Source organism: Nanorana parkeri, unplaced genomic scaffold, assembly GCF_000935625.1.
Source record: "Nanorana parkeri isolate BGI_ZX_2015 unplaced genomic scaffold, ASM93562v1 scaffold507, whole genome shotgun sequence".
Lineage (NCBI taxonomy): Eukaryota > Metazoa > Chordata > Amphibia > Anura > Dicroglossidae > Nanorana > Nanorana parkeri.
Genome location: NW_017306775.1, coordinates 31226 through 45452, shown reverse-complemented (window position 1 = coordinate 45452; position 14227 = coordinate 31226). Strand labels below are relative to the sequence as shown.

Below are 14227 nucleotides of genomic sequence, written 5' to 3'. Positions count from 1 at the left end.
GGGGGGGGGGGGGGGGGGGGGGTGACCCCCAAAATGCGTTGGTATCATTTTGTCACCCTATTGTCTTTTTTGGAATCAGTCAAACACACTTCTGGACTCATGATACCCTGTTTCCCCGAATATAAGACCTACCCCGAAAATAAGACCTAGTTGTGACCATTCCCAGGGCCGATGGTGGCATAAGGGGGAACTTGAAGAGCCATGGGAGAGGCAGGAGAGAATCAGCGGTGCCAACTAAGCCAGCGCTAGAGGAAGCGAGGCAGCAGCGCAGGGAGCAGAGCCGCATAAGCCGATGCTTCCCCTATAGTGCCGGCTCCTGTCACAGGCGGAGTGATACCAAATGCACTCCGCCTGTGAGTAATCCATAGTGAATGTGCGCTTTGCTCATTCTGGCCAGCGATTGGTTAGCAAATTGCTCTTGGAAAGGTACGGCACCCATGATTGCCCTGATCACCATATTTTTGTACATGAATAAGTGGGGATTGTTGTACATTAAAAAAAAAAAAAAATAAGACCTACCCCGAAAATAAGACCTAGTGTGTTTTTATGAGCCAAAAAAAATATAAGACAGTGTCTTATTTTCGGGGAAACACGGTATGTGTCTTGGTTCTCCTTCTGGTTGGACTACACATAGACTTCCCTTTCTATAAAAAGGGTGGGCTCACAGCGGCCATATTGTCAGTGCTGGAGCTGTGAGGGAGAACTGACAATTCTGTGTAGAAAGAGACTCTGTCCCCCATAACAATATCCAGCACCCCAATGTCTTGTGTTTGACAATATCTGGCACATTAGCAGTGCAAATGAATTGAAAAACAAGATTTCCCCCCGCCCCCTTAGACTTCAATAGGGTTAGCTGCAAAGTTCAAACAGGATTTGCAAAGCTGTTGTTGTTCCAAATCCAGGCAGATTCACTCACCCCTACTGGGAATCTGCTATATATAAATAATTTTGTTTTGGGTTTTGGATATGTTTGTTTCCAAAAAATGTCCCCAGCTTAAAAGGAGAACTATGAGGTGAGTGCTTTTCACTCACCTCATAGTTCTAGCCGACCTGTGACACTGAGACTGTCACAGGTCGGCTCAGTAGATCGGGAGGTGAGCGAACACATACCGGCGTTCGCTCACCTCTCGATCCTGTCACGGCTCTCTGCCGTGACAGGGGAGGGGCTGGATTCCCCCCTGCCCGCTCCGCCAGCGCTGACTGGCGGAACGGACGGGGGAGGGGGCGGGTACAGCTGGCTCTGCCTCTAGATAGGCAGAGCCAGCTGGCACTCACGCAGCTGGGCGGATCTCGACATCGATGTCGGCATCCGCTCCGGCTGCGCCGTCTCAGTATATCGGGAGCTGTAGCGTAGGGTAACGGGAGGACGCTAGTTTGTGTCCTCCCGTTACCCTAAGGAGAACTATGGGGAAAAGCCCTGACCCCATAGTTCTCCTTTAAAGTTCACTTATTCACAATTCAGCACATGGGAATGACTCTGCGGTAGAATTATTTTGCTGTTTTTCACAATCCCTCCCTGCCTGCCAAAGGATTTCCATCGATCCAATCCTGATATTTACACAGCTCTGCCACACAGCACAACCCTGTCTGGCAGGGCAGGATCCCAGGTTTTACTCTGTTGCAGTTAAGCAACACTTACAGGTCTTGACCCTCCCCCAGCCTGTGACTGGACAGTGAGGGCCAAATCTCACCATATCCAGTGCGTCCCGGTGCAGGTCACGCCCGGAATGCACTGGATCGCATACATGAAGCCAGGCCACGCTCTGGGGCGGGAGGAAGCGCGTCGGTGCTATTCATGTAAATGGCACCTCAGACACGTCCCCGCCCACAGTGTGATCGAGCGCCCACACCGGAACGTGAGGTAAAGGAATGCCCTTTGTTCTAGTGCAGTGTGATCTGAGAAAATAGTGCATGCAGCATAATTTCAGATCGCACTGCACTGGAACGGAGGGCATCCCTGTACCTTGCGTTCCAGAGCGGGCGATCACACAGCAGGGGGCGTGTGCGGTACTGTTTACATGAATGGCACCGACACTCCCCCTCCGGCACCAGAACGCGGCTCGGCTTCATGTATGCGACCCAGCGCGCTCCGGGCGCTAACTACACCAGGACGCACTGGATATGGTGTGACCCGGCCCTGAAAGCAGAATCAGCACGGTGATGAGCTCGTCTCTTGGTCACTCAACTCTCTCCTCCTATCAGCATGTTTGTCAGCACACAAACTATGCAGCACACCTGACTGGAATCTTCTGCACGGTCTCCCTCTTCCCAGGTTGAGCTCTGCTGTACAGGGATTCTAAGAGGCTGACCAAGTCAGGGTCAGGTACTTGCACTGTTGTATTTAAACATAAATGAAAGAACACATTAATATATAGCTGCATTACTTGTGTCTTTTACACCTGGCTAGCGTTTAACCCATCACATGGCTGAACATAAAAGGTGAACTAGAGACCCCTTTAAGTATACAGTCATAGCTGTCAGAGGAGAGGCGGAAGTCCCTGCTGGATGCCGGGTATTTATTCCAGGGAACAGACGGCCCTTCTGATCCACACAGGAGGCATCGGAGCCCACGACAGCTTTTTAAATGTCACCACAATGACAGTGACAAACACATGTCACCGTGCTGCGTGTGGGATCACAAGTCTCCGGTTTAACCTCTTCGCTCTCAGCTCGTGAACGATGGGACAGGTTCCCCTTCTAAGGAAGAACTCCGCTGAGCGCTCTCTGCATCTAATACCATCATTCCGCTGCATTGTGACAAAGCCATTTCTTGCACTAATGTAGCACTTGCTATAGATAGAGGAACGGGGTGAAAGGATTCAAAAAGTTGCCCCCTGTGTGTGACCAATCAGCTCTACTTACTGAAAAACCATGTGATACAAAAAGATCCTATTCAATAGCAATATTTGGTCCAAAAATTGGGGATTGTCTACGGAATGATGTTCAAAAACTACATATATGTTTTTATTTACTAGAACTCTAACATTGTAAATTAAAAAAGTTTTGGGATATTGAATGACTGCACATATGGGGCCATTACATTGTAATATAGTATATAGTAGAACATTAAGGATGCATCCACTCGCTTAAATCCTCATTTCTGGGCTTTCTTGTTCTATTATATTGACAGAAAGTTCTTAGACAAGAACGCAGTTGCCCTCGCAGGGGTTCTTCAACATTTCTCTTCACAAACAAACCTATATTAGACCTCCTGGCCTTGCTCTTGAAGCACTGCTGCTCTTGGCTCAGGTCCCTTGTCTGTGTCCTCCAGACAGTCTCAATGCCATGCTAGTCTGCACACTTAGTTCCCAATTTGCAGCTCCCTGCTGTATGGACTCCACTTTATTAGACCCCTAATGTCTCCCCTGCCCTCCAATGCAGATGATCAAGCACAGGCTTGTGCCTGATCGTTTATTTGGCACTGCAGCCGAGCTGCTGAGAGCCCTGAAGTAAGAAGCGCTGGGATCACAGCACTCCCTGCATCAGTGATCATGGAGAAGATTGGGGAACGGACATCACAAGTGGGTACAAGAGATTGGGCAGCTCTACAGCCACCCAGATCACTTGGGCATTGAAGTGCTCCACTTGCAGTAGCAGCAGCTATGATCTTGGCATAACCACTTCAAGACAAAGGCATATATACACAAACAGTGGTCCTGAAGTGGGTGAAGGTCCAACTTTTTGACTGTTTTTCAAAAATTCTCTATGGAACTGGGATGTTGGTACTCACTGGTGTGAGTTAAATAGTGGGGTTTATAATCAGATCCTCAGATCTTTATTGTTTTGGTTGGGGAAGCTGGATACTGAACTAGAACCCCCCCCCATAAAGCAGATCTGATGGACTTCCTGGTGAATGTCCAGCCTTCAGAAGATTATTGTATGTTCTATGCTGTGGGACAGAAGATTAGATTGAATGAGGGAAGAGCTGTGGGGGGCTGTGAGAAAACAATCCCCCTACCGGAGCCTGTAAGCCGGAGCTAAAAGCCACCAATGACTGCAAATTAACTGGCAGCCAACAGAGACCCCCCCCCCCCCCACCTGTCCATCACTGCCGAGTACTAACTGCGGGCATCATAGTGTTCATGAAAGAATCACATCCGTTACCAGGAAATCAGACCGATTGTGACTGTATCAGGGGCACCGGGTGCTGGAACTTGCCAAAGCCATGTTGCAATTCCACAATGCAATGTGGTCACCTCAAGAGTTTGCTGTGGTCACCACCATGCATGGTGGAATGTTGGGGAGGTCATACAATTGGCAATAAAGGTCCAGATGCCACTATTACCAACAACATTATTCAAGCACCAATGAGAGACTTTTAGGATGATAAAACCTCTTCAATCTGCTAACGCAATAATTGTATAAGTGGGATAAAACGTAGGGGCATTCGATAGAAGAATACGGATGTATTTATCAATTTTGACCACCGATACCATTTAACAAAACCCCTGTTCTGTAGTTGACAAAAGTTAATGTTTTCCTATTTTTTAATTGATCATTATTTCTGATAATACTGTAATAGTATCTGACAATTACACGTATTAACACATGGCACTGCAGATGCCACCACACCTAGATAGGTGCCAATTTTCAGCCTGAAGGCTTTCATGCCCCTTTAGGCTCTTATTGAAGCATCATAACTACATGTCATCCTAACTGACAATAGTAGTCACATGATTGGAAAACTACCACTGATTGGTTCCAGATCATCAATGGTGCCTGAACTGTTACTGACAGCCAAGATGGTCACCAGCCGTGGAAGGGATTGAAAGAGAACTTAAAAAGGCCCATTTATAAAGAATGCTATTTGTATTGTAGAATGTATTCTGCTGACCTAGAACAAACAGAAGAAGGTCATCTGACTTATCTCCCTTTCCTGATCTGCATCACCATAGAGTAGTTGAGTTCTGTGCTTCACTCCACAGTGACCAGTGTAGCTTGTAATCACATCAACGGACTATGTCGTGCAATACCAGAGTAGAGGAGGAGATGTCACCAAGACACAACTGAAGATCATGAAATAAAATGGTTGTATTTGTATTACATCACATAGGTCAGGAACAGCCAATGTTGCAGGGCCTTGCAGGGTCCCTACCTCAAATGACGTCACCACTTCGAGGCCCAGAAACGTTCTTCCTACTCTATGTGCCCTGATACAAATAAATCCACTTCAATTTTTGAACTTTAACAGAGTGCTGAAGACCTCATTTCTTACCCTCACTACTGATCTGCAGGACTGTCTCAGGTCATGGACTCAGAGCTGCACGGCTGTCTCCGGAGATGGACTCAGAGCCGCACGGCTCAGATAGAAGCAAAGAGTGAGAGTCGCCTGAACAGCCAGGAATCTAGCTTTATCACAAGGTAGTCAGTATGGCAGCCTCCATTCTTTCCTCCTGACATGTCTACGTTACCAGCATTCAATTCATCTTAGGTGACGTACCTGCCAGAAGACAGTGGAAGAAAGGGTCTGGTTTGGCAGCAGAAGACCCACAACCTGCAGAGAGAAAAAGACACAGTGAGAATTGGGTCACATTGAGAAATATGGAAGCCCGTGTTTTCCTTTGTGCGGCCTACGATTCTTGAAGAACCTTGGTGAACATCTGATGGTTATCCTCTTGCAACCTTATTGCCTCCATAACAATACAAACATATACCATGTTGTCCCAGGAGATCATCAATCTACCATCTGAGCAGTTCAAACAACTTTAAACAATACCATCAAGGCGACTTCCATGCGTCTACCAACCATGGGTGCCATGCATGATATGAGGTCCACGTCCAAAACCACCAACATATGAAATTCAGGCCACACACCAGTATGCTTTTCTCTTCAATAGCAATAAACTTTAAATAACACAGCTACATGAACATCTTTGCATCATTACTACCACCAGATGTGGCTCCTCTGCTGATGCGTTTCACCCTCAGTCAATGCTCCATCATAGGGATCCCTACAGTCAAGTCCTAATTAAGGGCAACATGTGTCAGAAAGGAGTCAAGTCCAGAGGGAGGAACGATGCATGAAAGTCCATGTTAATAAAGTTTATTGAAGAAAAGAATATAGAGGTGTGAAGCTTGAACTTTGTGGTGACCATCTGAGCATCCTTGGTAAAAGTAGCTCCACCTGATTATTATAAATGAGCTTCGGATTGACACCAGTGTGTTGAATCACCTATAAGATTCTCGCATCTCTTGGAGACTCAAATGATGACATTTCTGGCAATAGGTCATCTCTCCATCTCCTCAACCAAGGCAGAAACAGGTGTAATGGTGGAGAAAACTCTCAGGCTTCTACCCTACGTCACCTGGTTTATATCTACCAAAAGCACTGTGTGCGTTACATGTCCTTAGAGACTGCAGATTCTATGGTATTGACCCAGTGAGATATGACAATAAGACGAGAGGATCAGCAGGTACAGTCACTGTGCAGCACTACTAAGCAGGAGCAGAACCCGTATATGTAATGAGGAAATATGTCTGCCACCATGTACATATATGAATAAACTGTATATAAGACATGCTTCATACATTGACCAACATAAATAACAATTAACATTAACTGCACCACTTTAATTAATTTTAAAAAACAAACAATTTTTTAAAATTTTGCATTCATTTAAAGAGAACCGCACTGCATCTTACCAACCCAAATGAATACAGTGCAGTGCCTAGACTGCTGTGAACTCTGGTGTGGCCAGAGTGCCATCTGGGGCCGCTGTTTGCTCCTGAGAGGGGAAAGTTACATTCAGTCGTCACCAGGAAGCATGGAGCTGGCTTGCCAGCCAATCAGGAAGCTGGGCGGCGAGCCATTACCCACCCACCAGCTTCCTGATTGGCCAGAAAGCCAGCTCCTTGGCCAATCAGGAAGCTGGCCAATCCAGAAAGCCGGCTCCATGCTTCCCAGCTAATCAAGAAGCTGGGCGGCAAATCATTACAGACCGCCCTGCTTCCTTAATGGGATTTCCAGTATCGGTATTCTAGATCGGCGAGTACCAGACAAAAAAATATTGGCACCCGTGCTTGATACCAAAAAAAGGATATTGGTGCATCCATAATAATAATAATACTACTACAATAAAATAAATAATAATAATACAAAATAATAATGGGATGTGGAAGTGGCGGGCAGGGGGCTGTACATAGCTTCCTGAAATCATCACAGCCCCCTGCCTCATTACTTCTCTCAGGAGCCCTCAGTCCTAAAGCAAGAAGTGGGCTGGCTCTTGGGAGGAGTTATGCAAATATCAAAATGCCTTGAAGGGTGGGGTCAGTCTGCAGGAGTGGACATAGCTAGGCAGACGGCTCTGGGTAATGCCTACACGTGATGCTGATCCTCCATGATTGAACATATTGAAGTCTAAAGGTGCCCACACACCTTACAATTTATCTGCAGATTGTCTATGGTCAGATGGAAAAAGTGCAACAGATTGGCCCAGCTGGAGATTACTCCATCCACACAGCTAAGTGTAGATGGAGGAATCTGTTGCACCTTTTCCATCTGACCATAGACAATCTGCAGATAAATTGTAAGGTGTGTGGGCAGCTTAATGAATGAAAGAGGCGGGCCAGGGACAGTCAGGCTGGGGAGGAATAAGATAAATGACAATGGACGTCCTCCATTGTCATTTATTTCTTTCCTCCAATGAGGCGGGCCCTATCTGACTTGCTGTAGCTTCTAATGCACATTGTGAGAAGCTCGCAGTATGCAGTGACATCACAGCAAGTAATTTCAGCCCAGGACAGGAGTCGATACAACTGCACAAGCCTGAAAGGAAGGTCAGAGTTCAGCTTTAAAGGATTTTTTTTCTCACGGTGCATTAGCTGCAAATTAGGAGGACAAATCACCTGTGACAATTTTCCGGTGGCTGTGATTCTGTCCTCGGCTATTATACTATTACAGGATGATAATGAGAGGTTAGCCGGGGAAGATGCTACAACCCGGGCCCTCTGTCAGCCTGGAAGGGCAGCCTGCATATCAGGAGCACATCGCTGCAGGGAACGGTTAACTTGTTGGAAGTTAATTAACCTGCAAAACCATCTTCACCGTCTCTGCACAATGCCCCCCCCCCCCCACCAGGCACCAGAGGCTCCCACCTTACACATGTCAGGGGAGGCACACACAAAGACTGATCACATATCTGCCGGGGTACTTTTACTTTCTATTTTCTCTTCCGCATAGGATTACACAATGGAAGGACGGCGCACATCCAACTGCTATTCTGAAACAGCCCGTCAGTCTTTCCTCCATCTTTAAATCTGAACACAGGGATCAGCAACTACAGTCCTCATACAAGAGTCATGTGACTTCTGCCTGGAATCTTAGTGAGCTTTGCGTATTTCTTCCAGATCTGTGCTGCAATCCAGTGTGAGACTTGGAGCTTCCTGTAATAAAGACCGCTCAGTGCTGCTCTCTCTCCTTGTACACAGTGACTGGTCTCGTCTCCACCCCCTCCTGTAATAAAGACCAGTCACTGCTGCTCTCTCTCCTTGTACACAGTGACTGGTCTCGTCTCCGCCCCCTCCTGTAATAAAGACCAGTCACTGCTGCTCTCTCTCCTTGTACACAGTGACTGGTCTCGTCTCCGCCCCCTCCTGTAATAAAGACCAGTCACTGCTGCTCTCTCTCCTTGTACACAGTGACTGGTCTCGTCTCCGCCCCCTCCTGTAATAAAGACCAGTCACTGCTGCTCTCTCTCCTTGTGCAGTGTCACTGGTCTCGCCCCTCCTGTAAGTCAAAAGTCCATGTATCCCATCGCACTCCTGACCGGAAAATTCCCAATATAACAGGGCGGGTGCAACAGCAACAACGGATGCCTCCGTCAAAACGTATAAAAATTGATAAAGTCACCGGCACGCCAAGTAAATAAGTCAATAAGGTTTTAAGTGATAACACCTCAGGCAACGTTTCGGGACCATGCGGCTGTTTCATGACAAGGGAGCATGGAGCCGGCTTCCCGCCTAATCAGGAAGCAAGGCACTGCGTCATTACACGGCGCCTGGCTTCCTGATTGGCCAGAAAGCTGGCTCCATGCTTTCTCCTCCTCTAGTGACAAGAAGCATGGAGAAGGCTTCCTTGCTAAATCGGGAAGCCGGGTGGCGAGTCTTCACAGACCGCCTGGCTTTCTCGCTAATCAGGAAGCCAGGTGGAGCGTCATAGCACGCCACCTGGCTTCCTTAATGGGACTTCCGGTATCGGTATTCGGTATCGGCGAGTACCAAAAAAAGAAAAAAAAAAGTGGTACTCAATACCGACAAACCGGTATCGGTGCATCCCTAATTTATATGTTCATTCCCTCCAGTGTTCTCTTGAATGGTAGCATTGTATCTTGTTACTATGTATTCATTTCCTTTGATCCTCAGCGCCTCCTAGTGGCCATAGTCTGGTATTGTCTCGGTTTACTCTGCTCTTTATGAATGAACCTATTGAAGAACATTCGACCAGAAGAGATACTAAACTAAGAACATTTAGATTTTTGCCCCTTTCTCACAAAAGCTGGTTAACTCGCACATAATGAATGTACCTGCAGTACCCCTGGATGTTTTTTTTCCTAAATAGACCCCTAAGTGTGTAATTAATTTCAGGTAAACGTTACAATAACGGCTCACGTGGAAAATACGAGACAGATTAAAAGGCGCCCCCATCTCGGCAGGCTGGGACCTACATATCTGGGAGCGATGTATCTACTAATTAGAGGTGAACTGTATGAATGACGGGGCTTGTTGACAGAGCAGTTTAAAGAGCATTAAGGGAGAGCGAGAGGTGTTTCTACCTGTCCATTAATACATCATACTTAGGAGGAAAGCGGTCTTCATTAGACGGGAGGTTAGAAGGCAAAGTGAAGGTTCTCTTTCAGCTCTGAGTCATCTTTACTAAGTGACCTCCAGGCTTCAACACCCTTTGAAAATAGAGGCAATTGAAGTGAGCTGCGGGGAGGACATTATCTTGTAGAAGAGTGATGATGGGACTGGTTAAAGAGGGTCAGATTGTGCCCGGGAGGCACACAGCTGTACTGCCATCTCTCGGCATCCTGCGCCCTGGGGCAAAGCTGACCTGTCTTCTAGGCCCGGGCCAGGCCATGCCGTGTTTACAGCCTAAGCCCCGTGTTCGCTTCTCGTGCTGCTGGAATGTCGTTTCCTTAACGCAGAACAGTTCAAAGGGAAGCCTGAGACTAATGAGGCCGCTTGTCTTCAGCAGCCATAAAACTGTCCGGGGAGACAGATCCCTCCAGGAAATGAGTGCTAACATGAAGACTGCCAAGTGTCATCCAGATCTGTCAGAGAGGCATAAATACTGCGCCTCACCTCGCTTCGAATATGTTTTTTTTTTTAAATCACGCTACATTATCCGGCAACAAGACAAAAACATTTTTTTTACAAAATGTTTTTTTTAATTTTTGGTCAGGTCAGTATAAAAAAGTGCATGCAAATATGTAGAGTTCTCTGAGCCAGGAGGTGAAACTCTTGGCTTGTTTTTACATTTTTCCAGCCTATACTTATCTACTGTGATGAAAAGAAAGTTGTTTACGAAGCTCAGTAGCTTAAAGTGACATTAAACCCTCAGATTTTTTTAACATAAAACAATACTGTAATGTGTACTATACTGTAATCCATGGTAGTTTCCCTTCTCTTTGCTGCTCTTCCTTTTAAATCCTCATGTCTTCTCATGCTGGGGGAGAACTTCCCTTTGCAGCCGAGTGCCTCTTCCTGTAGTGCTGGCCCAGGTTGTGAACCTATACACAGACACCATGTAGCCATTCCAGAGACAAGGCAGTCTGCTGCAAAACAGAAGTTCTGCCCAGCATGATAACAGATACAGATTTAAAAGGAAGAGCAGCAAAGAGAAGGGAAACTACCATGGATTACAGTAAGGCGCACATTACAGTATTGTTTTATGTTAAAAAATCTGAGGGTTTAATGTGACTTTAAGCTGAAATGTATTTTATTTATTACAGGTATTTATATACTGCCTGCAATTTACACAGCACTATAATTAGTACGCATTCACATCAGTCTTGCATACATATAGGGCCAATTCGGACAGGAGCAAATTAACCTTCCAGGATGTCTTTGGAGTGTGGGAGGAAACTAGAGTACCCAGCAGAAACCCATGCAAGCGCAGGGAGAACATGCAAACTCCTTGCCGAGGAGTCCTGGCCAGGATTTGAAACGGGAACCTGCAGTGCTGCAAAGTGGAAGCGCTAACCACTGAGACACTGTGCTGCCCATACATTTATACATCTAAAACCCGGAAGCCCAAATCCGGCATACATTTATATTTCCTAAAAATGCCTCCTAACCTGCATAAAAAAGAAAGAAAGCTTGGGTTGCAATACTGAACCTCAATCCAGAGCAGTCCTATCTTCTTCTCATCATGTCAGCAATACATTATACAGCAATGCAGAATAATATTATGAAGCTACATATTCTGTGTTGCTCAGGGGTGGCGGCCTGATGTCTCCAGCAAGGCTGTGAGGGGTCTCAGGAGGGCTGTGGAGGGTCCCAGATCTCAGGAGGGCCATGCAGGGTCTCTGGAGGGCGGCGCAGGGTCTCACGTGGTCTGTGCGGGGTCTCACCAGGGGTCTGGAGGGTGTCGTGGGCAGCGGAAGCGTTGTAAGCAGCGCTGCTTGGTTTCCCTGGAAGGAGCAGGAGATTTGCGGCCGGCACTGTAAACAGGTGCCACAATTCACAGTAAGGCTGCCGCGGGATCTCAGGAAGCCGCTTCAGTTTAGAAATATAAAATGCCGGCATTGGAGTTTAGTATCAGGGCATCGCGGCACTGATACCTGTATTGGCATCAATGCATCCGTATAAAAAAGTTCTATTTACCAGATCCTCTGTGCCGGCTTGCTCTTAGACCAGTCCTTCCAGCCTCACACCCCCTGTCCTGCAGCAGCCTAAGGCTCCTTGAGCCCTCACATTCTATACACAGTGTATAAGAGGTGAGGACCCCAAGGGGAAACCCATTGCTGCAGTGGAGGAGGAGACAGGCAGGAGAGAGCGCTGTCACAGCTGGCCGGCTCAGAGGAAACGGTGAGTATATCTTTGTTAGTTTCCTCCCTAGACAAAAATGAGCACTTAACCCTTCAGGTGCAAAGATAGCCTCACCGCAAGTGTCAATACAATTTTTGCCTGGAGTTCTTCTTTAAGAAGCTCTCACTGACCTCTGTAGTTGCATGTGCTCTGGAGTGATTCATTCTAAAAAAAGAAAGCCTGTTTTTTAAACTTTCATTTGGCTTGGCTCATTCTGCTCCCCCTCCCAGCAGTAAGTTGGCAGCCTGTCAGCCTTGTTATCTCTAATGCATGTATGTCAAACACACGGCCCACAGACAATTTCCCGGCAGCCCGCTGAGGTCTACCAGCCCCAACTAGAGGAGCAGACTTAGCAGGTTGTATGGAAGGTACCTCCGGCTGCGTAGAGGTGGTGGACAGGAGCCGATTGCAGCATCAGGGCCCCAATCGGGTAGTACCTGCCCACCACCCATGAAAAATCGAGAGAGTTTTACCCCATGTGTGGCGCTTGTCAGAGGTAAGGGGAAAATGCGGGAGAGAGAGAGGCAGTACTTGGTGGGTACACCGGTTATCACTTGTGGTGTGGTAGGTATAGATAAGGGGGGGAGGGGGTAGTTGCGTAGGTGTGCGGCTTCCGTTCTGTCTGGACCGGGGTGTCCAACAAGTGTGCTGTAGGGAAACAAAAAATTCGAGACGGAAGCGCCACTACCTGGCGCAATAAATGTGGTAGAGCAGGGTGTAAGCGTTAGTGATGTACTCATCTAAGGCTGGGTGAGCATTCGCTTGTAATCGTCGGGTTGCGGTGAAGCGGATGGGGTGGAGTAGTAGTGGGAGTGGTCCCTCTTTTAAGGCAGATGGAGACACAAAAGCGAGGGGATGAAGTATGCAATGGTGGGTGAAGAAGGGGTGGGCTTCTGTAACTCACCGTGGGGATAGTGGAGGGCGGCTCTCAGCGATGACGGTGCGGTCAGTGTCATGCCTGGGCGGTGGGCTGTGGGGTGGTCCTCAGAACAACTGTCACCACTGCCAGGTCTGCCCACCACCATCCATTGGGGTAGGCTACAGACAGGCAGTGGGTGGAGAGTGCGGCACAGAAGTGCTCCTGATGCACAAACATTCTTGTTTAGGGCAAGGGAGCAAGGAGTGGGAGGTTGCGGCTGCGGCTGGCTTATTCCAAGGCAAGTAGAACAACTGGACCCCCCTGGTCCTATTAGGGGTGACTGAACCTGCCATATTGACCTTCGATTGTTCCTCAATCCGTCTCTATCTTCTAATGTTTATAGGAACCAATGCACACTCTCCCCAATCACTGGCCCCATGCTGATGAGCCCTCGTGGGCTGGAACAGTACTGTCTGACGTTCTTCTGCAGCAAAGACTACTGTAATAGGAATCTCTACCTTTGTTGCAGTGCAGGGAATGGCTGTAATTTTACCACGAGCGCAGTGCAGATTCTGGGAAAAGCAGGGATTCAATGACAGATTGTGGGGAACGCAAATAAAAGGAAATCCGGTCTATAAAAAGAAGAGAGGTCACCGAGAGCAGTCACAAAGCCGGAACCTGCAACCATCTTCCCCTCCAACTGGCTGACAATTGTGGACTATTATACAGACATATGGGGGCTGCCACTGATGATCTCCAGAACAGCTTAGTGGCCTAGTTGACCGTCTGCCTTCAATACTTCACGAGTCACTGACCTGAGCCAAGTGTGTAGATCATAAAAGTCAGAAGTTCTCTTCTTCAAGCTTGTTCTGGGTTTAGTGACTCAAAGTACTGAAGCCAGAGGATCAGCAGAACGGCCAGGAACTAGAGGGTGAGGAGTCAGCAATGGCAGCCTCCAATCTTCTTAGTAAAGGTTTCCATTCAATACCTTGCTTCTGTGTACAGCTGGTTTGTATATGAGAGCATATGCCAAGTCAGGGGTGGGCAACTCCGGCACTCCAGCTGTGGTGGCACTACAAGTCCCATGAGGCATTGCAAGACTCTGACAGACACAGGCATGACTTCCAGAGGCAGAAGGATTATGGGATTTGTAGTTAAGGCACAGCTGGAGGGCAAAAAGTTGCCCACTCCTGTGCTAAGTAGTGCTGTATCTTTTACTTCTCTTATCCCCCTGCATGTCTACCAGCCGTGGTCTGCAGTCTCCAAGTACATGAAATGGCCACAATGCTCCTGGTAGCTAGAGACAGCGTGATATTGCCTAGACTCGGTATTGACGAG

General features: G+C 47.6%; 1 protein-coding gene across 1 annotated transcript in view; it reads right to left on the bottom strand.

Moving 5' to 3' along the window:
- The window catches only part of SFXN5 (sideroflexin 5), a gene marked incomplete at its 5' end in the record, with an annotated part of 156979 nt that overhangs the window by 114842 nt on the left and 27910 nt on the right, over positions 1–14227 (bottom strand). The window contains one exon of the mRNA XM_018561207.1: positions 5441–5494. Within this exon, the coding sequence (XP_018416709.1) occupies positions 5441–5494 (54 nt within the window). The remainder of the gene's footprint in view (positions 1–5440; positions 5495–14227) is intronic.